Raw genomic sequence first — 26,430 nt, 5'->3', positions numbered from 1 at the left:
ATCTCTTTAAGGAAGCTAGCGTTTCAACGTATTTAAAACTGCAGACTCAAATGGGCGAGTCATATGGAAGGAATGGATATTTCAAGAGTTGCCAAAAGAGTGCGTCTGAAGGAACTTGAAGGCAGACGACCAGTGGGAAAACCAGGTGATCGCTGGAGGGATAAAGGGTGGGACCAGTGGGACAGGTGCATAATTGGAAAGCGATAGCGATGGGCTTGGAGGAGGAAAATAGAGGAGGCCAAGGCCTGAATTGGACTGTAGTACCATTGGATGGATGTAAAAGTAAAAATACTAAATTTTAACAACCAAGGACAGTAGAATCAAAAACGACTGCTAGACACTAGACCTAGAAACATTCGGATTTAGCCATACCTCTATTAAGACGGCCCCCTTAATAACCACTTTTAATAACTAATAGTAAAACAACAATAAATTAATTCTACAACGGTGATATGGATAAACAAATACATAGAACAATAAATGTATTTGATATGATAAGAATTGTACTTACCTTTTCTTATAATGCCTCCAGGATATTTCAGTAACACTCCCCATATACACAGTGTGAAATGGGAATGAAATGAAATAAATTGGAGATTTTAAATAGATTTATATAATTCCATGTCATATTAATTTTTATATGATACAAAGTAGTGAATTAACTACACTTTTTTTCTTGTAGATTAAAAGTGAACCATTTTTATAAATATATATTTTTAAGTTAATATTGTTACAACAAAATATATAACAAGTAAAAAATATTCTGTACACGTCGTTTTTTTTTTATTTTCAATTTAATTTTATTCCTCGTTTTTAAATTTAAGTTTAAAATTTCTTTCCGCAGTCAGAAACTTAAATAATTATTGTTACCCTAAAACGTAAAAATACTACCTGTTTTCTTCTTTTTTTAGTTATTATTTCATGATGGAAAATACAAAAAAAAAAATAAAACAATTAAGTTAATGTAATAATATTACATACGGACTAACTACCCTGCAATAATAAGAAAAAGTTTATTATAATATTTACAGAATTTACTGCGATAGGAGAAGTGTAACCTGAGATACTGTTCAATTAATAAAAAAAATTCTTTATACAGGTGTTAATCTAGGTATTTATATGTATGTAATATATACATATTGTATAGTTGCACACAAATATTAACTCTTAAATTTATTATTTAAATTTTTTTTCAAAATAAATCACTAAAATTATTATAATGCACTTTTTAAATTTTAATTTTTTTATATTTTATGTTCAATAAAAATACTCTAAAGTTATCAATTAAAATTTATATTTAATTATTAACGTCTTATTGTTGAATTATTGTTTCTAAAAATGTTACAATTTAGAGGACGTGAGTCAAAAATCAAACGTTGTAAAAACTTAATTACAACAAAAATGTTGTAGATATTGAGAAGCCAAGTCTAAATTTTTAAAGTAAAAATATTCAAAATTAGGCCGATCATATGACAATGAAGCCAAAATATGGTCCAAATATGGATGAATTAATGCAAGTTTGGACGCATCAAAGCATGTATGCAGTATTACGCGGCAACATGCGACTCGTGAAGACTCTATGTTTGGACACACCTTTAATTAAAATTGATTTTGTTTTCATGTTAAATTACCTCAATTATTATTTGATGAAAAATGTTATCCAACCAGACTTGAAAAAGCTGCGTTAGTAGTTAACCCATTTCGGTGCTAACCCAAATATGTTATTTTTGCATCAAAAACAGGAAAATATAATGTTGTGCCACAAATGTATAATAAATTTCGTCAAAAAAAAGATTCATCTTTAGCTTCTTTGATGAAACCGGAACTTTTCTTTCTACACCGACAAATTCAAACAAAAAATGTCCCCTAAACACCTGTAACACATTAAAAGAATAAAAATCATATAGTTTAAGCTATCTAAATTAAACTTTAAACAAATTAAATTTTGTTTGTGTCGACACTTTAGAGATAATTTTTATTGAACATACTCATTTTCGTTGTATTATCTAAATAACAATAAATTACTTAGTTAATATTTTCCATTATATCAATATTCAAAGTTTCAAATTTAGATAATACAAAGATATTTTAATAGACATTTTTTTTATTGCAAAATCAATTGTTTCTTTAACAACTTTTAGTGCGTAATTTTTTTATACAGGAACAAATCTTTTTCTTCATTTTTAAATTTGTTGTTTAATAATTTTTTGTACGTAATTATTTTATTTATATATACGTGTATTGTAATATATAAATATATTGATTTTCATATCTATATTCTACCTAACTACAAGTAAAAAAGAAAAAACAAAAGTAATAATAATAAAAATAAAAAATTAAATCACAAATGATATCTTGAGTTACAGAAATACCGTGTGTGAAACGTATTTACATTTTTTTTTTGTTTTTAGTGATTTATTGTACACGTTGCGTCGATATTTATTTTCCTTTATCTTTTTTTTTTCTTTAATGTTTTATTCTTTGGATTATAAATGTACTCCAAAGCTCCGATTTTCTCACAGTAATAATTTATTTATATAAAATGATGAATTTTTTAAGGTGATTTAGTAATCACATTAATTTTTTTTTCATTAATAATTATAAGTTGAACAATTATAACTATTTATAATAATTATTATAGACATACATAATACTAATAAAAAACAGAGGTAACAATATTTTCCTATCAAGTTTTTTTCTTTTTGGGGAGAACCATTAACACAAAAAAAATAATAATAATAAAGCAGCAGACACACATACAAAAAAACCCAAATATTATAAAATGAAAATGAATTTTTAATGATGATTATTTTAATAATGATTTTTTAATGATTAATTTTAATTTAATGACTTTTTTTTAATTTTACTCCCCAAGTTGGCATAATCTATAAATATCATCAATTAATTAATAATTTTTGTTCATATATATATTTTTTTTTGATAAATAGGCCGGAAGTTGTTAAGAAAAAACTTTTTGTTTAATCTAAATTTTTAGTATACACTACATTTTTAAGTTTTTTTTGTTTTTTAAGTTTTCATATATCACTATTTTCTTATTACATTTTCTTTTCTTTGTCTTTTTTCGTCGTTAGTCATTTTTAAATTTATATACATGATCCACACTTATTCCTTAATGCTTTCAACTTTATTTATCGATATATAACTTAATATTTTACACAGAGAGTTCTCATTTTATCAAAAATGAATACAAAATTTTTAATTAATAACAATAAAAATGGAATAGATACTTCTTTCAATAAATTTTTTTAAAAATCACTTAAATATCATACAATTGCAAGGTGCATTTAATTAAAAAATAAACTCTCTCTCTATATATATTTGGATCATCATACAGTGTTCAAAATTATTATTAATAAAAAAACTATGATTCTAAACATTATAAAATTAAATGCATTTTTTTTATGAATATCAATAAATTAACGGTAATCAGATTAAAAAAAGAAAGAAAATAGAATCACATTTTCTTCAATAATTAACAAATGAACACTATTTATATTATATCGTGATTATTTTTATAGGTTTTAGATTTGAGATATCTTGTAATTTCTTATATACAGGGTGATTAAAAAACAAAAAGTTTATATATTATTAAAAAAATTTGCTTATTATTACTCAACTTACTAAGCCATCAACAGGTTATTATATAATAACTCATTTTTACATTAAGTTGAGTAAAACTGAACATATAAAATAGAATGCTTTTGTCTAATAAAACTAGTTATAGGATTAATGGGACTATGAAAGTTTTACAACAATTTTTACCAAAAATATATGTTGTGGTTATCCTAGAACAATATATGAGGCTCTTATTAGGAAAGATACTACGCTTTTACTTATGTATAAAAAATACGTACAGAAAAGATGTATTCAAAAACTCTATTTAAGAAGTATCAAATTCAAGCCTACTGACAAAAAGATATAAAGAGATAATTTATATGGTGATATGGCACCAGCAATGATTTGTACTATATATGGAAAATGTTGGCAGAAAGGAAAGATTTCCAAATAAATGGTCCCTATTCAAACAGATATTTCATTTATTAACCAAGCACATTGCTTTTATTGTGCAGAAAATTTAGACATTTTTTTCATCAATGTATAGAATAAAAGATATGATATGTAACCAACTACTAAGTAAAATGTTAGAATGATGCAGATGTGAAAAACACAATATCTACATTTGTAGAGATTTCAAACCAAACCTTTATAAGCTTCAAATGTTCATACTAATACTCATAAACGAGTATTAAAAAAAATGTTACCATAACATTCTATCGAAGATCAAAATGGTACATAAAAAAATTAGACAGTCTCAAAGTTGTGCAGATCTAGTTACAAATCATGTTTAGTATCAATCATGTTCCATATTCAGTGTATATGGAAGTTCACGGTTGGAAAACAATAACAAAACAAATAGTTGGAAGACAATATAATGAAGAAAATCCATACATTCTGAGATGATGTTTGTTAGAAGCAATGATCCATATCTGCTACAAAAACATATTTACTCAAGAATCTAATTTATAATATGTAAAAAAATGTATATTTGTGTCGAAAATGTTCCAGAATCATTTTACTGAGAGAATGCGTAAAGTTCAATGATGTAAAGTTCTGATGATCATGGTGCACTATTTTAATGTTATCAAACTTAGATGTATTAAAAGATTTGTCGTATGCTTTTTTAACGATTTGTAGATTCAATTTCAATTTTGTTCTCTTATTACGTTTATTTTAACAATTCGTTGTGGATACTGATCCAAATTCGTAATTTAAATACAATTAACTGAGGTTAACAATAAAAATGAGTTAAAATTTTCAAAATACGAGCATCTACGTTAAATTTCCATCTATAAATATTTTATATACGATTATCAATAAGTTTTCGTCAAAATTACCATATAAAATATGTTTACCCTACATTGCCCAGACTATTATCTAACTTGTAACCCAATATGAGTGGGTACCAACCTAATCATCAAGTGAATAAGTGACTAACAACCCGAAAGAAGCCCACATGGCCAAGAAAGATAGAAATGTTGTAACACAATACAAATAACTAATATTTTTTGATGATGTTAATGTAAGTATAAACAGTACTAAAAGAATAGGATTGAAAAACCTAACAATAAAATAAACAAGCGCAATTTTACAAAGATAAGGAATATTGCAACAATACAAATTTTATTTTCTATTTCTCCAAAATAGAAAAAGCTTTTTAGCTTGTTGTATCTTGCAGGAGTCTACACAATCAGTACAATGTATTACCTATAAAGTTATAAATCTCTTACTATAGGTAAGCTTAGAAAGAATTAGTTTGATGATACAACATATTTTAGGAGATGTTCCTAAGTAATTTAGAAAATTATCTTCAGTATCATAATTCAAACTAAGATTAAACATTTCAAAGTGGTATTTATCATTTTGGATCGCTATCTATCTCCATACAATTGTCAAAATAAACGTAATAATTAAACTGTATTCTTGGATTTATTAATATGCTAAAATTTAAGTGAAATCGTCACCTTTTATGTTCTTAACTACATTTAAAAATGAATATAACACCCTATATTGATGAAGAACTAAATATTTTCATGATTAATAATTTGAATTAATGTTTTTTAATCACCCTATATAAAAAAAGAGGCGTTTATACGAGATCTATTACTTTAAATCGCAATAATAATTAAATAAGAAATAGAAAAAATAATAAAGCTTATTTAATTTATAAATTAGCTGCCCCTTTGTTGATATATTTAGATTCCGCCAACCTGTGCATGGATGCTTCGCCATCACCGTGTTGCGCCACCTGCAAAGCACCAAACACCGTAGTATAACACACGATACCATCCATCTATTTTATATAAAAAAAGATGGAAGCTTTTTTTGTATTAATTCATATAAATATTAAAGTTATTTGTATCAACAAAAATGTCATCATAAAAACATTTTTCTGAAATCGATAATATATTATTTTATGGAGAAGATGACGCGTTTCTTGAAAGAAGTATGAATCAAAAGGGGTGATGATTGTATAGCTGGGGTATGGCCTAATCAAAAATTTTAACGATTTCAGAAAAACATAATATGTGTAACGGTGAGAAAGACTTTTTTAATACTTTCGAAAATATTCGTTTGAAATCTATTAAAAAAGAAGACTTTCCCGCCTTAATACGTAAATAACTATTATAGTCCTAACAGAAGTAAAAATTTAATGAATTTCATGTATATACTGTTATTTAAAGTGTTATTAAACATCACGAGAAAGATTATCTTTTCTAAATAAGATTTGCAAAAAACAAAAAAAAAAAAGAAAAGCCATGCTACATAAAGAACATAAAATACATTAATTAGTGAGCAAAATAAATAACATGCAATTAATTACATTCTACAAATATTCAATGAAGACAGAACTATTTGCTAATTAAAAAAATAAAATAATTTCGATTTTTTTTGTGTTTTCCCCAAAACAGACTGCATATAAAGGAAGAACTTTGATTTTTTTTTGTTTTGAAAGAGAAAAAAGCAAAAAGCGTTTTCTGTTTAAACAATAATTTGTTTATTTTTTATTTAATCAATAAAAATTAAAAAAAAAAACACAGAATTTGATTTGTTGTTAAACCTAAAAAAGAATTAAACGAGAAAAAAGAGTAATAAAATAAAAAAAATAATAGTGTTAAACAGTTTTACAAATTGGATTATTAATTAATTATTACAAGAAGAACACAAAATCTAATTTATCTGATTCCTTTTGGTTTCTACAGATTATCATTATTTTTTTATAATTTTATAGCCAGTCTGTTAAGGCCCAAATAAAAATATGTATGTATTAATAATAAATTCTATAAGATTGTTTTTTTTTTTTATAGATTCTATAATAATAAATTAACTAAACGCTAAAAACGTAATTAAATTATCAATTAGGAAAAAAGGAAAATTTACTATAAACATCTATTTACTACCAAAAATATTAAAAAAATTAAACTTTTAAATTTTCATACATAAATAACAAGTATATACAATTAAACATGATTGAATGCAACATAATTTTTAATTGATTTATATGGTAGTCCTATATTTTAAATTAATTAGAAAGAGATTAAAAATTAAACTCATTGACAAAATTATTATATCACGATTAAAGTTCAGTCACTTTTTTTATTTAAATTTTTTTCACATACAACAACCAAAGGTAGAAATGGAAACGCTGATTAAAAAAATGCATTCCTTTTCCATTAAGAAAAACTTCATACAAATCAAACCATACACACAGCACTCAATTTTCCACACAATTTTTTTCTTAAAGGACATCTCTTCTTTTATCATTACAAATTATATTTGAATGACTTTTTTTGATGATTTCAGTCAATTTGGCTACATTAAAATTAATATTTACACCATTTTTTATTATATATAAGTATAAAAGGAACATTTTTATGTATTTTTTGTTGTGTATTTTTGGATTTATTATGTTCCACTCTTTTATTCTTTTAATGCCATGATTAAGTACTAAACGTATAAAAAAATCAACTAATTTATTAATTAAAATAATTATTATAAGAGTATTTTATATTTTAATTAAACAGACGAATTGATATTTATTTTAAACATCTTTCTTGAGAAGAATAAGATAATTATTAATTAATTAATAAAAAAAAAAAGAAATTATAGTGTAGTTGTTAATGCTAAATTGATGGCACTTTTAGTTTATTTTTAAAGCCATGATTTGATATTTAGATGAAAAATTAATATATAACTAGATAGAAATAGAATTATCGTTTTAATAAATCTATAAAAAAACTTATTCATTAACCTTCCTTTTATGATAATAACATAAGACGTAATTAAGAGAACTTCTCAAAAAAAATGTTAAAATAAATTTAATGATAATGTCCAGAAAAAAATATATCATTGAAATTCGTCTATTAACAAGAATACTGTCTACTCTAGAAGAATAAAATTCAAAATTTACACGTTATGCTTAAAAAATATTTGAATATAATATTTAATCAATTAATAAATCATTAATATGACAAAGTGACTCAATACTTATATGATTAATTCAAGTAAGAATTAGTTACCTTACTTACAACATGAATTTATAACTTTGTAAGTCTATAATGTACCATTTATTTTGTTAGGAAATTAGAGAAAATTAATCTTAAATAGCAATACAAAAACATGCGTTTCTGTAGGTTCGTTAGTTCGATGGTCAGAAATAAAAACTTACGCACTGTCACCAGATTTAAGCATATGTGACTTCTTTCTGTGGGGATATTTGAAGGAAAGGGTGTTTAAACGCCGCCCTCAAACCCTGCCAGAACTAAGGGAGTGGATTATTAAAGAATTTAATGCTATAACTTGTGAAATGTGTAAACGAGCTGTAAAAGATTCAGAACTCGTTTCCAACAGTGTGCTAATTGTTGCTATTTTGAGAACATTATTTTTAAAATAATATGATTCAGAAATAAAAACATTTTCTCTCTATATATACCCATTACTTCTTTATAACCTGCTTAATCTGTTTTGCCACACCCAGTATTATGAACAGTCAATGGGGAAGAGCAACAAGTCTTAACTAAAATATGACAAGAATAAAACCAAATAAAATCGAGACAGGTCAAAGCACTGTGTTCATAGTTATGGTGAAAGGACTGTTTACAAGGTGGTAATAACCACACTTATTAACAATTACAAAAAAATGCGTCAATATTGCTTCGTTGAGCAATCAAAGTAAATGAATTGATATCAAAGGTGAATTGAAATTTTTATGCATAACGTGTAAATTTTAACTTGATTCTTGTCGATACAGACAATTTTCTCTTTTACTTGAGATTAATTGATATATCTTGCTTTAATATATTTAAACCTATTCTTTTTTTTTTTTAATAAAAGTCCTAATTTTTATATTTTTTAAACCAACCCAAAAATATTTTTGCATCTTTTTTATAATTAATTAATTTATAATTAATAATTAATTAATTTGCAATCACTTTTCAACAAAAACTAACCAACAATATAATCAAGAAAAAAAATAATATTTACAAAATTCTTACGTGCTCCATTTACTTGATAATAATTTCCTTTTTTATTTTATTCTGGAGGAGGTGGAGGTGGATTATCAGGTGGGGCTTCATGAGGTAAAGGTGGAGCTCCACCCCCACTATTTCCAGGAGGCATAAGTGGTGGATACATCGTCTGTGACGGATAAACAGGATGGTAATTATAGTACATTTGGGGATTTTGATACATGTAAGGTGGAGGAACTGTCATATTAAAAGGCGGTGGAATATTCGTTGGCGGATACAACATATAATGAGCTTGTTGTAAATTTTGTTGTTGTTGCAAATTTTGTTGTAAACTTTTTTGTAAATTCTTTTTTGATTGCATATTTTTCGATTGTATATTTTGAGCTTGAAAATTTTGTTGTTGCATGCACATAACATTACTATTGCTACTACTATTTTGCAAATTAATTTGTGTTGGTGGAAGCTGTTGTTGTAGTGATTTTTGTTGTTGTTGTACATTACTGTTATCTATACTACTATTACTTACCTTTCCAAAAGAATTTCTTCCATTCATTTTCGGATCACTTGTTCGATTGTAGCTCGATTTTGATAATTTATTTGGTGGCGCATCCGATGGCGAAGTCCTTTCACGTTCTCTTTTCTTGTTGTCATTCCCACTAAAATGATTGATGACATCTTTGGATATTTTAATTTTTAGCCCTCCAGCACCATGCGTCGCCGTCGATGGGGGTGGTGGTGGTGGTTGTGCGGGTTGTTCAAGAATAACATCCGTTTTAATTCGATCTTTAGGGATTTTGATTTTAATGGATCCACCACATGCCGTTGCGTCAGGAGGTTGAATTTTATCTTTCGATATTGTAATTTTAATCCGTTCCTCCACTTTGGCTTTTTCTTTATTTTTATGTTTGTCTTTCTCTTTATCTTTATGCTTCTTCTTTTTCTCTTTATCATCTTTACTTCGATCTTTATCTTTGTGTTTATGTTTTTCCTTATTTTTCTTTTTACGTTCTTTATGATGATGATCTTTGTTGTCTTTAGAACTATCGTTTTTATCAGATGGGGGGGAAATTGTGGGTAAATGCGTTACGGTCGAGGCAGTTTCCTTTAATAAATTGCTTATTAACGTGGGATTTGTTTCAATACCATTAACTAAAGGTTGAGAGAGAAGAGGTGCGCTTGGATTCACTACATTATTAATTGTAAATGGTGGAATCAGATCTGGCGGTTTTAATTCTTTAGTGATTTCTTTAGGTTGAGGAACAGTCTTGACATCGGCGATTGGAGTTATAATGTCGGGTACTTGGTGCTTATTAGGCGGTGCTTTTATCCCCGAATCCCTGAGTATATTCTCAAACCCTTCGCTTTGTTCTAATTTTGGTTGATGCACAATCGTTTGGCGTAACATGTCCGATTGCTTCTCACCATCCGGTGAGTTAAATGGAGATAGAGGTGGAACCAACAGATTAGATAACGTTTGAGGAACATCAAGTGATAATTTATTCATTATCGGATTAATCGGCGAATGCTTTTCTTTTTTGATAACAACCGGAGGAGGTGGTGGGGGTGATTTTTCCGGTGAAAATAAACTCGGTCGCTTTATAACCGCTGGAGGAATAATTTCCGTTTTATTATCTGTCTTTATTTGATTTTCGTCGAGTAAAATAGGAACGGAAAAAACTGAAGTAATATTGCTTTGACCGTTTGGGGTTTCCATCTTGATGGGTTGTTGTTGCTTTTGGACGGATTTTGTAGGATCAAAAACGTTTTCCGTTGGTTTATTACGTTGCATAGCGGGTGGTTTATTTAAATAAGGAATTTTTTCGTAGACATTCGACGATGAATTTAAATGCTTTTTAATTTCGTTCTCATTTTTCAAAAACATTTTAGATTCTTCGTGTCTATGAGGCATTTTATTGGGATCCGTGGAAGGTCTAGGTTTTGTTGGGGCGTAACTCGACCTATCCATATAAACACTACCTTCAACAGAAACGTTAGGTTTTAACATGCTATCTCTTTTTTGGATATCTTTCTCGTTCCTCATTTCTCTGCTATTTCCAACACTATGATACTCCTTTAAACCAATATCTCGTGTCGCCTCTCTTAAAATATCTCTATGTTGATCAGGTCGGTTAGATGAAGATGAACTATTACTACCGCTAAAAGAATGACCGGAAGAAGGTGGACGATTATGTTTCATTTTATTTGGATCAACGGGGGGACGATGATGGCCTGAAGGCACGAGAGGTTTACTCAAGGAACTTCCGGAGGAAGCTTGTTTTGCGGAAGCGTGTCTCGCCATTCGCTCCGCTTCTCTTTTATCGCGATATTCACGATCTTGTTGATGTTGACCACCACTTCCGCTCGACGAACTCGCATCGTGAGGTTTTGGTCTGTGTTTATGAGGATCGTCAGTTGTTCCTGGTTTTATTGAGTCATAAGGTCTGTGATGAGATTGATCTTTAGCGTCCGTTAACATTCCTAATCTTCTTTCACCCTCCTAAACATTAAAAAAAAGAATAATCCTCCCAAAAACCTTTTTTTTTCCTATTCAACTTAACCAAACGTACCCTATAAATGCATAAACAATACAATACTTACAAAATAACCGCCAATAGACATAATTTTTTCTTTCAGTCTTGACGGACATTTTTCAAATATCGTAAGAAATTCTTCGGTTAAATTTTTCAATAAATCTGACGTAACTGTTGGATCTACGTAGGAAAACCATTCTCTCCGTTCATTTGATAAAGGAATTTCCCAATTAGACCATTTACACACTAAATGAATACAAAAACACGCCACTACTGTGGGTTTATACTGCAGGCACATTGTCGTTAGATGAAGACTTGAAATGAATTAAGTACATCATTAAATAACAATAAAAAAAATAATAATAACCTCACCTGTTGCTAGCCATAAAATAAGAAGTTTGAGCCAAATCTTTACTAGCACGGACCAAATGACAACATCGAACCACATGCGTATGGGGATGATCTATGGCGACGTCAAAGCCTAACGTTTGCAACAGTATGTTTTCGTTAAAAACCAAGTCCTGCGATTGGGCTTGGTATCTAAATGTTTTAATTTAAAATAAAATCAATAAACATTTAAAGTTCCTTTAAAAAATACCTTTCGGAAGTTATTTCGAATATTCGGGTATCATGGGGATTTTTGCATAAATTTGCGTATTTGATAACGTGTTCCAATTTTCTTGGCTGTTCTTCGACTTTGGCCGCCAAAAATATCGATGCCGATGCTATCGAAGCCCAATAGAAATGTGTAAAGGAATGAAAGACGTAAAATCTGTGCATGTAGACGATTGCCGTGTTGATACATAATTGTGATCTATTCTTTTGGTTAAGGAAAATTTTGTTGTCATTTTTGCTACTTCGCTTTGGTATTAAAGAAAATCCACCGCTTTTATAGATTATAAGGGTTATTAGCTTAAAAACTTTCTTTGATATAAATTATCATAAAAGTTAATAATCGAATTGTTTACATAATAAGACAAATTGTTATTGAATGAGTTTGAATTTCTATTCTTATTAATTTAGAATAGTCAGACTTTTAAATTTCGTAATTAGATAAAGCAAACTAATAAATAAATAAAAATTTTGAATGAACCAAAAATAAAAATAATGACTGAATCATTTAAAAAACATAACGAAATCTTTCTGAATAAAGTTTATTTTTTAATAAATGTTATCTTTACATTTTGATAATTGTTATTGTAGTTATTACAAAACAAATTATATAAATTAAAGAGAAATCAGTTGAATAACCTGTAAAAATTAAGAATGTTATTGAATCGAATACATAAATTGTAATAAATACATAAACAAAGTTAAAAGTTGATTGTTTTCCCTGCAATAATAAGAAAATTATAAACTGATGAAAGATTTTTTTAGATATCTAATGGTAAAGGTAAAATTTTGTAAAAAAATGTGATAAAACATCAAAAATTAAGGTTGAAGATTTTTGCTGTAACAAGTAACTAATTTTTTATTAAATATATAAGATATAGGGTGAAGGTACCAGTGAAGTATAAATTCAGATATAGATTAATGTTGGTCCCTCTAAGATTTACAAGAGCAGACTATAGCCTAAAGCCCACCTAAAAAATTCTTTTTATAGAAAAGAATAATCTTGAATAAGCTCAATTACCTATTAAGTATGATCAAAAGTTACTCATAAAAACCAATATAATAGAATCCAATTTAACAATCAGATCAGAGTAAACTTAACAGCATATTCAGTCGATCTGGCATTGGTGGTAAAGGACTGCAAACAATTCAATAAAGGGGTTGTGAAAGTAGATAAAAAATGGGCTTCTACTACGAATCCAAGATTATTTTGTTCTGGGCAAGAAGAAACCTGGGGGGCACCACCATAGTGATAAATGTCACTACATAGACAAATCATGTGGTGCAGTGTTAAGGGTTATGCCAAACATGGGAGATTTGTACTGACATTTAAAATGTTTATGGAAATTATTTTATTTAATTAAAGATTAAAACTGTATGCAAATGCAAAAAATACAAGGCAAAAGGGAAAAAGAATTTGATGGAGAACTGGAAAGACGAGGTAGTATTGATCAAATTGATGACTAAAGCATGTGGAGTGGTAAATCACCTCATAACGTAGGCATTAATTTTTCTACTATCTCCAGAGAAAGGGTGCCACCATTTTGTGAGAACAGGGAATCTTTCGCGCTAAAAGTTCAACAGAACCCTTTCTCCAATCAAACATGGCTGATGCCAAGTCGACAATCATGGTTGTCCATATATGATTAATACTTTTGCTGGTAAAAACGCTTAATTCCTGCCTTTTCTTTACTTTGGTAAACTTACTGATGCCAAAACGGTGCCCTGTTACCTTTAAATTGAAGCTATTTCGCGAGTCATAGCATACGAATTAAGACGTTAGTTATATTCGTCGAGGTGACTGAACCCAAAACGAAGATTACATCAATACCCAAATAAAGAAAGAAATATAAATCATTTCCAACGAAATTATACCTATTCATAATAAATTCACTATAGCAAAGTTTAGTGTTTAATAAAAATTACTTTAGTGAATGGATCCTAAAACAAGTCGTACATGTCGGATGGTTATAGCCGTTTTAAGTGTCCTTATGTGTTATTAACTGGATAGATAATAATCATCAGATAAATTTAAGATAGTACCTAACGGTCCATAATAAAGTAATTCCCAGTTCTAAAAATATTAGAAATTAACTCCACATTTAATACATTTTTGATAGCGCTAAAATCAGGCAAATGTTTGCGGTTTGGGTTGTATTGAAGTTAAATTCGGCGGGAAAATTGAAAAAAATAGATTTCTTAGTTGGTTCTATGAAATTTATATAATCTTGCAGTTGAAAAATTTCAAGGTGACTTTTCGGTAAGTTTTACATATTTTAGCATATTTAAATGGTTTTCTAGCTCTCTGCAAAAAATTATATAATTTAAAGGTTAATTCTAAGGTTCATCAAGGACCTAATTTGCCCTAAACCTTTGGAAGGACCTTAAGAACTTAAATATTTAATGTTTTAATGAACACCTTTGGTCTGATATTCAAGTTTAACTTCTGTAAACACCCAATTTAAAATAGTTTTTTCCTGGTATTTTCTATGTTCTTGCTATTAGTCAATATCATGATATGTTACTTTGATGTCTGATTTAACTCTTTATTCTTAGTTTATAATACTTTCTTAGTGTAATTAAATCGTTGGTATCACCTCATTCTAAATTGGTAAAACAAAATAATAAAGAAATAACACAGATTTGCAAGGTTTTGTTGTTGCTCATCCATTTCTGAAGTAATTTTCTGTGTACAATCATAATCTGAGCTCAGAATTGGACCATCACATCAGGATTTTGAGATATCTGAGGTTATGTACGAGACGAACAATATTTTTGGCTCTATTCTATCTATTACATCATTCAGTATTATCCTTGCCCTTCAAAATGTGCTATTTAACGGTGCCATATTATTTAAAAACTTCAAAACTAGCCAAAAGAAGTCATTTTTCTTGTACATAACCTTAAATATCCCAAAATCCTGATGTGATGGTCCAATTCTGAGCACAGATTCTGATTCTAGAGAAAATTACTTCAAAAATGATCATTGGCCATCTAACAACAATCAACATTCCTTGTTTTGCAGGTTTGTGTAATTTATTCTTTTGCTCTACAGTCTGCTCTGTTTATTACCGAAATTGTTAAGAAATATTTATAAATTTTTTCCTTAACAAGAAGGACCTTACATATTAAAATCGCCATTGTTTGCTTGCAACATCAAATCAACAATTTCCGATTTTTTAACAATAAAATGATTATTTACAACATCTTACTGCCGCAATCAAATACTCTAGACTTTACACCAGATCTTTTATTGATATTGCTATATTCAATCTATAGAGATTCTATTTTGGTGCCTTATTTTAACCTTTATCGACTTACCTCTATAATTAAATTTAATCAAACTTAAAATTTCCCGGTTACTAAATCAAAATAACTAGAATTAAGATACCAGTCCTTGTCATAGATATAATTATACCTTTGTAATTTGCACCTTAATTAGAATGAGTAATCAATTTATTTGACCTAAAAATGAGTTAAACAATTCGGAATCTCAATAATCAGGGTTATATCCCAATGTAAATAATAAAAAATGTTAAGCTGCCATTATAATTGGTTGAGTCAGCGAATTTTTCGCATAAATAACCAACATGGGTTTAAATATCTTGTAAAAAGAAACGATTTGTTATGCTGATAAAAGTGAGGTTAAGCGATGTGGTTACATAAAAAAAGGATACACTTTAAGTCTTTGGCCCATATCCTGTATAAAATTGGCAGCTTGTTGTCTATAAGACAATTCCTTGCTCTCGTCGATTCCGCATTGGCGTGAGGGTGAATTTTCGAGTCGTTCTTTCGAAAAATACCACTTCTCATCGCCGTTAGCCATTTACGTACGTCGTAACGAAATGCAAAGGGAACGGTACAGATGTCGCCTCGCGTCGTCACAAAAATATTACGACGGTGGTACATTTGATATCACTTTAAAATACGATTGCATAGTCCGAACATGATATATTTAACCTAAACGTACCGTGATGATAAACGACGTTTTGGGTTCAATTTCTTTCATTCGAGACCTGATACCGCGGGCGGATCCAGAAAACACGCGCGCCGTCGCCCCCTTCTATACGTTTCGAGTCGTACTCTTGCGTCACAATCAATTCGGAATTCCAAGAAACATCACCTCGATCCGAATCGGACGCGTTATTTTCAAGGTATTGGCCGGTTTACGACACAGTTTTCACGTAAGTTCGTTCCACGATACTTTATTGACCTTTTAACCCACGATATTTTCTGTTATAGTTTCGTTTTTGGTAGAATTCGTATCCAGATTCACAAAGTGCCTGCAAATTGATGTTTTTCACTGCTCGATGGCCGATCAACCGCACTAGACAACATAAGCTTTTAAGAATTTTAACGGAAAGTAACGACTTGGAGTATTTATCACAGATATATTTATAAATAAAATCCTACTTTTTTAAAACGTTTTTTATGAGATCTTTTTGGAAAACAAACACCCACGTTTAATGTATCTTACGGACGTATAACTGACCCAAACAGTTATGGCGCTATCCGGTCAATTAACGGAAGTAGAACTTGAAAATTAGCGCGCATGTGCTATGGCGCGTATTCTACCAGATAAAACATATTTTTGGGCAAAAATCGCTTAAATTTTGCTTTAATTTGACATTAACTTATTTTTAACGTTTAATTAATTACACTTTTATAACATTTGTCAGCAATGTTTATTAATTTAATAATAATTGTCACCTTAACCATTTAACCTTCAATATTTCAATCGACGTGAAGTTAGATTCTAACTATGCTACACCAAACAAATCCGAATTTAATTAATTATATTTATTAAATACAAATTTTACATTCGTAAATTAATAACAAAAACATCTAACCCCAAATAAAAATTTTTAAATAAAAATTATTTATTTCTCGAGCATTACCCGACATAACCACATTCATCATATTGTCATTTGGACCAAAACAAATAAATTTGCAATAAATGAATAATACACCTTAGCTACCGACAATAATTTTAATTGATTCGATAAAATTCAATTTCTAATCACAAATGCAAGTTCCAATTGGAATTACTTCAAGATATTTCTTATAATTCTTAGAAGAAATTTAAATTTGGCGCGCTTTACCCGTTCCAAACAAAATGCACACTCAGAAGTCCCACAAGATAAACGGCAGTTCCCCTTCGGCCTCTGCTGCGGCGAAAGCTAAAGCGGCACTCAGAATGCAATTACAAATTGAGCTTCAAAATAAAAAGCAGTGCACTTATAAGCCATTTGAGTGCACACAATTAACTCTCGACGGTTACAATTACTGTTTGAGGCATATTTTGGAGGATAAGAACGCCCCCTTCAAACAATGCTCCTATGTTTACACTGCAAACGGCAAAAGATGTTATATGCCCGCTTTAAAATCGGATAAGAAAGATTTTGGAAATAGCAAGTAAGTTTTAAAGCTAATAAAGATTGGAGTGGTTTTTAAATATATTTTTTTATAAAGTAAGGTTATGTTACATTTTAAATGTCAAATTTTTTTGAGGTTATGTTTTTTATTTTAATTTTTTTTTGTTATGGAGTAGTTATTGTAATGAACATGCGTTAAAAACGCATTTAACAAGAGTTCGACATGGAACAAAACACCCACCACCTCAAACAGCGGAAGTTTTATTACATTCACTTGCACATTATGTTCGAAAACCACGTACAAGAACTGTTTCTTCGAGTACTCAAGGTTCCCATGATAATGATGAGTCTCTTGGGGAAGAGGGTGAAGTTAAAGCTACAAGATCGTTGGATCCATTTGGTAATAAACTTTATTTTTTGTTTAGCTTAATTCACATAAAAATCTTTTTATTTTTTTTAGTTGATATTGATGCTGCAAGTGTGAACGCATCTTGTAGCGATATTTTAGATATGTGTAGTGAATCGGAAAGTGATGTTGAACCTACAACTTTTGCAAACGTTTGGCATGATGGTCAAGGTGATAGTTCGGATAATGAAAGCATTGATTCAGAGAATGAGGATCCTTTAAAGTATATAAAATTTAAAAAAATTAATTTAAATATTATTTTAAATCTTTTTTAGGCATGCAAATGTATATACATCAGAAGAAATTACATTGTTGACTAAAGATAAGTTGATTCGATTACAATCACTTTATATTGATCAATACAGGCATCTGCAACATATTTTAAAGGAAAGGAGAAGGAAATATTTGCAAGCCTTGAAACGGGAAAAAGAAACATATTGTATGTTATTAATTATAACATAGTGCAACAATACTCTTAGTCTAAATGATTTCAATTGGAAATAAAATTATATTTAGACCTAAGAACCTGTTTTATCAATTTGTTGATATTTTCATATATTCCATTCACAAGATCAAGTGTTGGCCTATTTTTGTTTCCCATTTGGGCTGGTTTATTTTGTTGCACAGTGTTATTAATTGGAAAAAAAATAATAAAAAATAAACAAATTTTTAGGTAATATTCAAAACCAAGTTAGAGATGGAATTAAAGATCAAAGACTATATAAAAAATTAAAAGCTTATAATTTATATCATAAAAAAAGTGGGACTGATGCAATTTTAAATAAAAAACTTCATGATCTGAGAATGAAGGTTTTTTTTTTGATTCAATAAAAATTGAATAATTTTTTTTTAAATTTAAACTATTTAGATTACAGAAGGAGCAACACCAAAACCACATTCATTTCAAAAGTGTATTTTTATTGAAGGTGGAGTAAAATGTGGAGAAAAAGCTTTACCTATGACTCGACATTGTCGAAAACACATTTTGGAGGTAAAATATAATCTTCAAAAATTTCAATTTTTATTATTTTGGTATTTTAAGGATCCAAATCAAGTTTTATTCCGTCAATGTGGCAAAATGTTGGCTGATATTGAATGTAAAACGCCTGTTGAAGCAATTTTTGATGATGCAACCTGTCGATTACATATGGATATTCCTCCAATAAGATCTTACAGTATGGTTAGGGTAGGTTTAAAATTAATTAATAATAATTATTAATAATTTAATTTTGGGAAATTAAAAAAAATAACGGTTTTATTTTAACAATTGGTTAAATTTATCATCCTGATGTTTCCTCATGTATAGTATAAATTTTTCCAGTCTGTCTGGAACAGAAAGTAGGTTTTAAGTAAGTATAAAAATCACCAAACATTTCTTCATAAAACAAGATAAAAATGCATGTATATAATCTTTATATGTAATAAATACAAAAAAAATGAGGATAACTTTGCTGCATGGTTTGATATCTAATTAATGCATGACTTAATTCTAGAAATTCTTATTTTTATTTTCATTTATTTTCAGAAAGATTCCGAATCAGACTATGAAGACCCATTAGACACAAATCTTTCACTAACAAACACAGAAAATCCGTTAAATTTTACGGGAAAAGATAGCATAATAAAAACAGAAAACGATATCTTAACGTCATGTAATAATACATTCGAAATTAAACAGGAGGATTTATCTTTGGAATGTTTTGGAAACTACAGTGATACTAGCACCGCAACAACCCAAATGGTTATTGAGGAACAATCGATAGGAAAAGATGATGATTGTTCTGATATCACCATTGTTGAACCTAAAGAAGATATCATTGACGTCGATATAAAACAAGAAGATATGGAATTTGACGATAAACTTGAAATTGTTGAAGAATTTTCGGAAAATTAATTAGATATAATGTATTCTTTTTTTTTCATATGTAAGTTAAGTTTAGTTTATAAATAAATTAATGTAGTTGTTATTTGAGGTAAAATTTTGTGGTGTTATTTTTAAAATAAATCCGAAACTTGTCCCTAATGTTGATAGAATTACAACAAGCAACGCAAAAAGCAATATTAATAAAACAAAAATGATAATAAACTTAGAACCTAGCTAGCCTATAACAATATAAAGTGAAAACATTCAAATCATTGAGAAACCCCAGGCTGAGACATATGTGAAGGTGTGAAATTAATTGTCTATTAGTAATATTTATTAACCACATATGGGAGCAATCAGATGAAAGATTAAGAGAATATGAAGGGCAGAGAAAAAATTGGGTGCAGATGTAGAAAAAGACTACAGTAATATAAATAAGAGGAAGATTACTTTAAAATTTTCTGACTGAAAAGATTTTATTGCATGGTTTTAGCTTTAGAGTTGATCATGGAGTTAAATAAAAGAGATAATACGTATAAAGTATTCAGTAAAAGATTTAAATGATTTAAGATTTAAAGTATCTTACGATGACTTAAAGCAGATTTAAAAGTATCTTTATCTATAGAAAATAAATATAGAACAACCATGTCAAATGAACAACTAAATTATTTAACAATTATGGCATTAAATAGTGATTTGACCAAGATTTGAAATGTGATGATCAAATAAAGGGCTTTGCCGCCCAAAAGTGCAGAACAATTAATCTTTAAATGTTCCATTATGTGTAATAGTTATTTTATATAATATGTTTTTTTTGTTATCTTTTTTTTGAAACAAACTAAAATTATTTTGGAGGAAATACAAATAACATAGTAGCATGGTTCATAAAGAATATATTATTAAAAAATCACTATTAAATTGTGAATATTTCTGACCCAAGTACCTAAAGATATGATGTACGGGAACAATTTTTAACATTTTCAAAAATATGTCTATTACCACTAAGAGACATGGAATTTTTTTCTTATTTTTACCAGAACAGGTATGGGTTGGCCTCTCGTCCGGTACCCGCTTGACGTTGAGTTTCGGGACACCTGTATATAGTTTTGTTTTTTGTTTCGTTAATTGTTACTTGCATTTCAGGAATGTAATACTCAAAATGCAATATATATTTTTTGTTGTATATTATTATATTGCAATACCTTTTCTTTCTTATTATAAATTTTTTCAAATACATTCAGTGGTATAGCCCAGGGCCCCCAAATACAACGGTCCGCCCCTGTTTCTTTCTCAGTTTTTGTAGTTAATACTGCAGTGGAGTCATCAGCAAAAAGGATTAGTAGATCCTCTATCACTTCAGGAAGATCATTGATGTATAGGATAAAAAGGAAAGGTCTCAATATTGATCCTTGTGGGACGCCTCGCAGAACCTTTGTCCAGCCTGAAGTAACTTCAGAACCAGTTTGATCATGAACAAGTAACAAGTAAGATCAAGTTAGTAGTAAGACAAGTAAGATCTGAACCACTCCAAGTGTAAGTTCTCGTATCCCCTATAGCTTCCAACTTTTTCAATAAGATATCATGGTGGACACTGTCAAATGCTTTAGTTAGGTCCAATTATACAACTGATACGATCGTTGTTATTAATTCCAGTTTTTATTCGTTCTAATAACTGGAAAATTGCGTTTGGGACTGGTTAAGTATTTGGTCCTTAGTAACGTAATCTTTAAGTCTTTGGAATTAGTACAAATGGCCGATCTGATTTATTTACTTTCTTATAAAGCGGTTTTACTATGGTTTTTTCCAGATTTATCGGAAATATTGCTGAATTGAAAGAGCAGTTATGACTCTGCTCAAGGGTTCTGCTATTTTTTAGAAAGTTTCTTTTTAGAGATTGGAATTTCTTCATAACCCATCCTATGTGTATTATTCAAAGACATAATAATAGATTTTGCTTCTATGGGATCTGTTAAGTAGAGTCCAAATGATTTTTTCATTAAGAATAGGCGTAGACGATATCATTGTGCGTATCGTAAAGCTGAAATGGAGATGTGGTTAGATTACCAGATGGTAGGTGGACGAAGAAAATTCAGAAATGCTGACCTAGGGTGAATAAACACAGCCGGAGTAGATTACCGACCCGATGGGCAGACGACCTTAAGCCGTGTGTCCACTACCAAGTTTTCTTGCGGAAGTTGCTTCCAGAAGTGACTTCCGCAAGAAAACTTGGTAGTGGACACACGGCTTTAGAAGTATTGGATTGCAACTGCCTAGAACAAAGAGGACAGGAAATGTCTTGTCTTGGAAAGGTGCTTATATTTATGAGATGTTTATGGGCTTATTGATCCTGCTCAGTTAGCATAAGAAAGTCTTACCAGTTTACGAACTTTGCAAAATAATTAAAAGGTAACACCAGAATTTAATTTTTTTTCAAAAAACAATATGTAAGTTAGGACAGCGTTATAATTAAGAAGGAACAAACACATCATGGAAGTACATAAAAAAAATAATTAACATCAACATTAAAGTAACCTTCTTTTTTACAGTTTTCTACATTCCAATGTGATAAGAAAACTGCTTATCATTTCTCTTGTTTACAATAAAACATTTACAAAAAAAAAACCAAATTTACAACCTAATTACAACAACTTGCAACTTTACAATGGTGTTTACAATGATTAAAAGTAATCAAATTTACTGATAGCTTATCAAAAAAAAGTATCGCGCTACATTCAGTTTTAACAACAGTTTAAACAAGATTTTTTTGCAAAATCGCGTGTTTACTTCATCGTCTGAAAATGGATAAGTTCGCGTTGCCGCACAGATTTTGTGGATTCGGTAAAAGTGTTTGGGATGAATATAATCGTTTAGCGATCGATTATAAGCCGCTAAATCTAGGAATGGGTTTTCCAAATTTTCACCCACCCGAAGAAATTACTAAAGCACTTTTTGAAGTAGCAAACAGTCCCAACACCAATCTTCACCAATACACTCGAGGATATGGACATCCACGATTAATTTCGATTTTAACTAAATTGTATTCGAAATTGTTACAAAGAAATTTAAACGGTCAAACTGAATTTTTAGTTACAAATGGAGCCCAACAAGCTTTGTATTCGGCGATTACTGGTCATATTGATGAGGGAGACGAAGCGATTATTATTGAACCTTATTTTGATTTATATGGACCAATGATTAAAATTGCTGGTGGCGTTGCTAAATTCATTCCTTTGAGATTAAAAAATCAAAAAAATAAAAATTTGATTACTTCGAATGATTGGGTTTTAGATCCTGATGAATTAGAGAAATTATTTAATAAAAAGACGAAATTAATTATTTTAAATACACCTCATAATCCTTTAGGAAAAGTATTTACGCTTTCCGAATTAGAAATGATTGCAAATTTATGTATAAAATATAATGTTTTATGTATTTCCGATGAAGTTTACGAGTTTTTAGTGTATGAGCCATCAAAACACGTAAGAATATCAACTTTACCTGGAATGTTCGAACGTACTTTAACAATTGGTTCGGCTGGAAAAACATTTAGTGTTACCGGCTGGCGCGTTGGTTGGATTTATGGTGGTCAAAAAGTTTTAAGAAACGCCCAAGTAGTACATCAAAACTGCGTTTATACTTGCACAACGCCAATACAAGAAGCAATAGCGATCGTTTTAGAAAAAGAGTTTGAAAAGCTCAATTCGAATGAAAGTTATTTTGCTAAAATGTCAAATGAATTGAAGAAAAAACGCGATTTTATGGTGGATATTTTTCAAAAAATTGGAATGGTTCCATCTATACCTGATGGAGGATACTTTATTTTAGCCGACTGGTCAAATTTGGCGGGAAAAATTAATTTAGATCAAGAAGAAGATGAGTTTAAAGATTATAAATTTACGAAGTGGTTGTGTAAAAATGTTGGTATTTTGGGGATTCCTCCATCTGCTTTTTATAGCGATTTAAATAAGAATATAGGAGAGAATTTTGTGAGGTTATGTTTTATCAAAAGTGAAGAAGATTTAATGAAAACAAAAGAAATTTTGGAAAAATTAAAATAGTTTGATAACTTTGTCAAAAAATTTTATTAATAAATAAAAACTATTTCTACTTCATTACAATTTTATTAATTTTATCTTGAATAGGTTTAGGAAAAGAACTTAAAGAATCCTTGGCACACTTCATACAAAAAGTTCCATCAAAATATAAACTACATTCACCATCTTTACAAACGCCCTTTTTACACTTAACACAAACAGAACCCAAAATAATAAATTGCCCAGTTTTTGGGGGTACAAATGGATCTTCTAGGATGTATACATCCTCTTTTAACAGGTATTTATTCGTAAATGGTGGATTCATGCCAAAATAATCACATTCTTCGCGCATGGAACACAAAGAACATTGAAAATATAATCTTTCTTTAGGTTTTTCAACTTTTTCTAAATCAGTATTTGAAAGTTTAGGATCATCTTCTTCCTTGATATCTTCTAATTTAACTTTGTTTTCCATTATTCTGAAAAGGAAATTTAAAGTCTATTTTTTTAAAACAATTTTTATTTAATAAAAATATATCATGACTAGTATCATACAAAAAATAAGCACAGTAATTTATTTAAACAATCAATCATTTTTTTGTACGCTCAATTTTTCTTTAGGAAGCTCAACCGGCCACCAAATTGGTTTAGATGTATAGCAAAGACCATCGCCAATCGAAATATCTCCAATTTCCAAACATTTTGAGATTCTTAAAAGTGCCAAACCAACATTACCCTCAATACCTCGTAATTTTCCCAAATTTACATTGTCAAATATGATATTTTCATTATTGTTATTAATAACTTCAGTTGGTATTTTTGTAAAATATAAAGGCATAAGTCTTTTTCGAACAATTCCAGTATGATAAGTTCTTGCTGTAAGTTCTTGCCCAATATAGCATCCTTTATGAAAACTAACTCCATGTAAATAGTCACAATTTGCTTCTAAAGGAAAGCAATTTCCTGGTGGTAAATCCTCAACGCCTTCCCCAACTCCTAATAAATATCTAAACCATTTATAATTATTTTTCTCAGTGGAAAAAGAAACGGGATGAATTTGTGTAATCTGTTGGTTTATATCAATATGTTGAGGACAAATTATTCTGGAGCCCAACATAAACATTCTGGGGTCTCTATAAATATATAAATCTCTAAACACAGTCATTGTTTTTGATTCTTTAGGAAAACTCTCTGCTAAAACATCGCATGGAGCTATCAACCCCTCTAAACCATCTGTTATAACAGATTCTTTTTTAATAGCAATATTTGTTGGATCATACATGGCATATACATCTAATTCATCTTTTAAACTAACGACATCAACCTTTTTTCTCAGCTTATACATCTTTAAGTGTTTTAGTAATTTTTCGGATTCGTTCAAATCGCATTCAATTAAATAAGTATCATTTTCATGCGATTTATAAACGATCGCATCGTACATTACGCGACCTTTCGTATTTAAAAAGAACGTATACATAGATCCTCCATATTTTAAATGATTAATATCGTTCGTTATTAAACCTTGTACATAATCGTCAACTTCACTTCCAGATATTCGTAGTATGGTACGGTTCGATAATTTTTCTATTACTTTCGTCGAAATATTTGTTGAATAACGTTTTACCAAGTGACTAAACTTCATTAAACGGTTCATTATCAATAAAATAAGACTGACCTTTTATATTTTTACAAGTAGAGTCTTCATTTATAGAACTTTGTTCTTGTAATTTGACATATTTTTTAAGAAAATACAGGTTAGGTTATTTTGATGTTATTATTTGGGGAAGTGGTAATGTAGATATCTGTAAAAGGAATTTTGCTATTTCTTTTGTGTTTCTTGGAGTTGTAATTTTGTAGATATGTTGGAGATATTATTTATATAAAATTTTCTTATATTTGGATATAAAAATCAAATTTTGATGCGTTACGTCAAATTTTTTTTTGTACAGTTTTTTATCTTGTAGTAAACTGCAACATCTTTGTGACATTTATGTATTTATGTATCTATAAAGTATAAAAAATTATTAAATAGAGAAATTTAGTATTCATAAAAGTTACTTCATGAATGTGCTTTTTCTGATTGTGTTTTTACCATAATTTGTAGCTGGTGTTAAAGGGTGTAAGTTAGGTTGCCTACATTTAAGTTTACTTTGGTAATTTTATTGCAATTCAATAAATTTAAAAAAATAAGAAATAACACAGCAAATTATAATCAAAATATATTTAATAAAGAATCTCTTTTTTGGCGCAATCTGGCAATAACAATTTACTACCCAGTAAAAACCTCTTTAGGGTATTACTTCGGGGGAACCACATGGACTTGTTAGATGTTATCCACCCAATATTATCTCTCAAATCATATTTTCTACACCACTGCCATATCATATTGATTTAATTTTAAAACGGTACTCAAGATTTCGAAGAAGTTTTGCGAATGGATTATAGATAAAAATGTATGAGTATTCTGAAAATGGAATATAATTAGAAAGTATAACCTATATGGACCTATATGTATGCTTTGTTCAATTGACCAAAGATGAAGGTTTTTAACATAAAATATG

The 26,430-nt window shown here is 29.1% G+C and overlaps 5 protein-coding genes and 1 long non-coding RNA gene across 10 annotated transcripts; 2 read left to right on the top strand and 4 right to left on the bottom strand.

The window, feature by feature from the left end:
- Nucleotides 1-595: 595 nt before the first annotated feature.
- On the bottom strand, nt 596-16,687 carry LOC111422766 (Cyclin T). Of its 4 annotated transcripts, none has more exons than XM_023055991.2 (6): nt 15,868-16,686; nt 12,177-12,392; nt 11,951-12,118; nt 11,646-11,892; nt 9,574-11,544; nt 596-5,827 (listed from the first exon to the last, which is right to left on the bottom strand). In XM_023055991.2, the coding sequence occupies exons 1-6, from the start codon at nt 16,014-16,016 to the stop codon at nt 5,744-5,746; spliced, it is 2,835 nt and encodes a 944-aa protein (XP_022911759.2). In that variant the 5' UTR covers nt 16,017-16,686; the 3' UTR covers nt 596-5,743. The 4 variants fall into 4 exon arrangements, with proteins under 4 accessions (XP_022911759.2, XP_071054173.1, XP_022911758.2 ...); XM_071198072.1 differs by lacking the exon at nt 596-5,827 and adding an exon at nt 6,554-7,392 and having other exon boundaries at nt 15,868-16,685; XM_023055990.2 differs by lacking the exon at nt 596-5,827 and adding an exon at nt 7,399-9,216.
- A 504-nt stretch (nt 16,688-17,191) lies between these two features.
- Nucleotides 17,192-19,950, top strand: LOC111422844 (dim gamma-tubulin 1). 2 transcript variants are annotated; one of them, XM_023056096.2, is made up of 8 exons: nt 17,192-17,605; nt 17,742-17,965; nt 18,026-18,194; nt 18,247-18,410; nt 18,645-18,781; nt 18,840-18,962; nt 19,014-19,157; nt 19,497-19,950. In XM_023056096.2, the coding sequence occupies exons 1-8, from the start codon at nt 17,307-17,309 to the stop codon at nt 19,863-19,865; spliced, it is 1,629 nt and encodes a 542-aa protein (XP_022911864.1). In that variant the 5' UTR covers nt 17,192-17,306; the 3' UTR covers nt 19,866-19,950. The 2 variants fall into 2 exon arrangements, with proteins under 2 accessions (XP_022911864.1, XP_022911863.1); XM_023056095.2 differs by having other exon boundaries at nt 17,739-17,965.
- Nucleotides 19,951-20,695: 745 nt separating this feature from the next.
- Nucleotides 20,696-22,295, bottom strand: LOC139430784 (uncharacterized). Its single transcript, XR_011641155.1, has 3 exons — nt 22,211-22,295; nt 21,939-22,105; nt 20,696-21,873 (listed from the first exon to the last, which is right to left on the bottom strand). It is a non-coding gene; the product is annotated as an uncharacterized lncRNA (long non-coding RNA).
- Nucleotides 22,296-22,519: 224 nt separating this feature from the next.
- On the top strand, nt 22,520-23,947 carry LOC111422860 (kynurenine aminotransferase-like). Its single transcript, XM_071197603.1, has one exon. The coding sequence runs from the start codon at nt 22,634-22,636 to the stop codon at nt 23,891-23,893; it is 1,260 nt and encodes a 419-aa protein (XP_071053704.1). The 5' UTR covers nt 22,520-22,633; the 3' UTR covers nt 23,894-23,947.
- On the bottom strand, nt 23,940-24,344 carry LOC111422863 (cysteine-rich DPF motif domain-containing protein 1). The gene has a single exon (XM_023056116.2). The coding sequence runs from the start codon at nt 24,342-24,344 to the stop codon at nt 23,940-23,942; it is 405 nt and encodes a 134-aa protein (XP_022911884.2).
- A 33-nt stretch (nt 24,345-24,377) lies between these two features.
- Nucleotides 24,378-25,618, bottom strand: LOC111422862 (putative transferase CAF17 homolog, mitochondrial). The gene has a single exon (XM_023056115.2). The coding sequence runs from the start codon at nt 25,521-25,523 to the stop codon at nt 24,456-24,458; it is 1,068 nt and encodes a 355-aa protein (XP_022911883.2). The 5' UTR covers nt 25,524-25,618; the 3' UTR covers nt 24,378-24,455.
- Nucleotides 25,619-26,430: the final 812 nt, after the last annotated feature.

Source organism: Onthophagus taurus, chromosome 7 (assembly GCF_036711975.1).
Source record: "Onthophagus taurus isolate NC chromosome 7, IU_Otau_3.0, whole genome shotgun sequence".
Lineage (NCBI taxonomy): Eukaryota > Metazoa > Arthropoda > Insecta > Coleoptera > Scarabaeidae > Onthophagus > Onthophagus taurus.
Note: the sequence above shows the minus strand (reverse complement) of the source record. Positions and strands in the feature narration are given on the sequence as shown.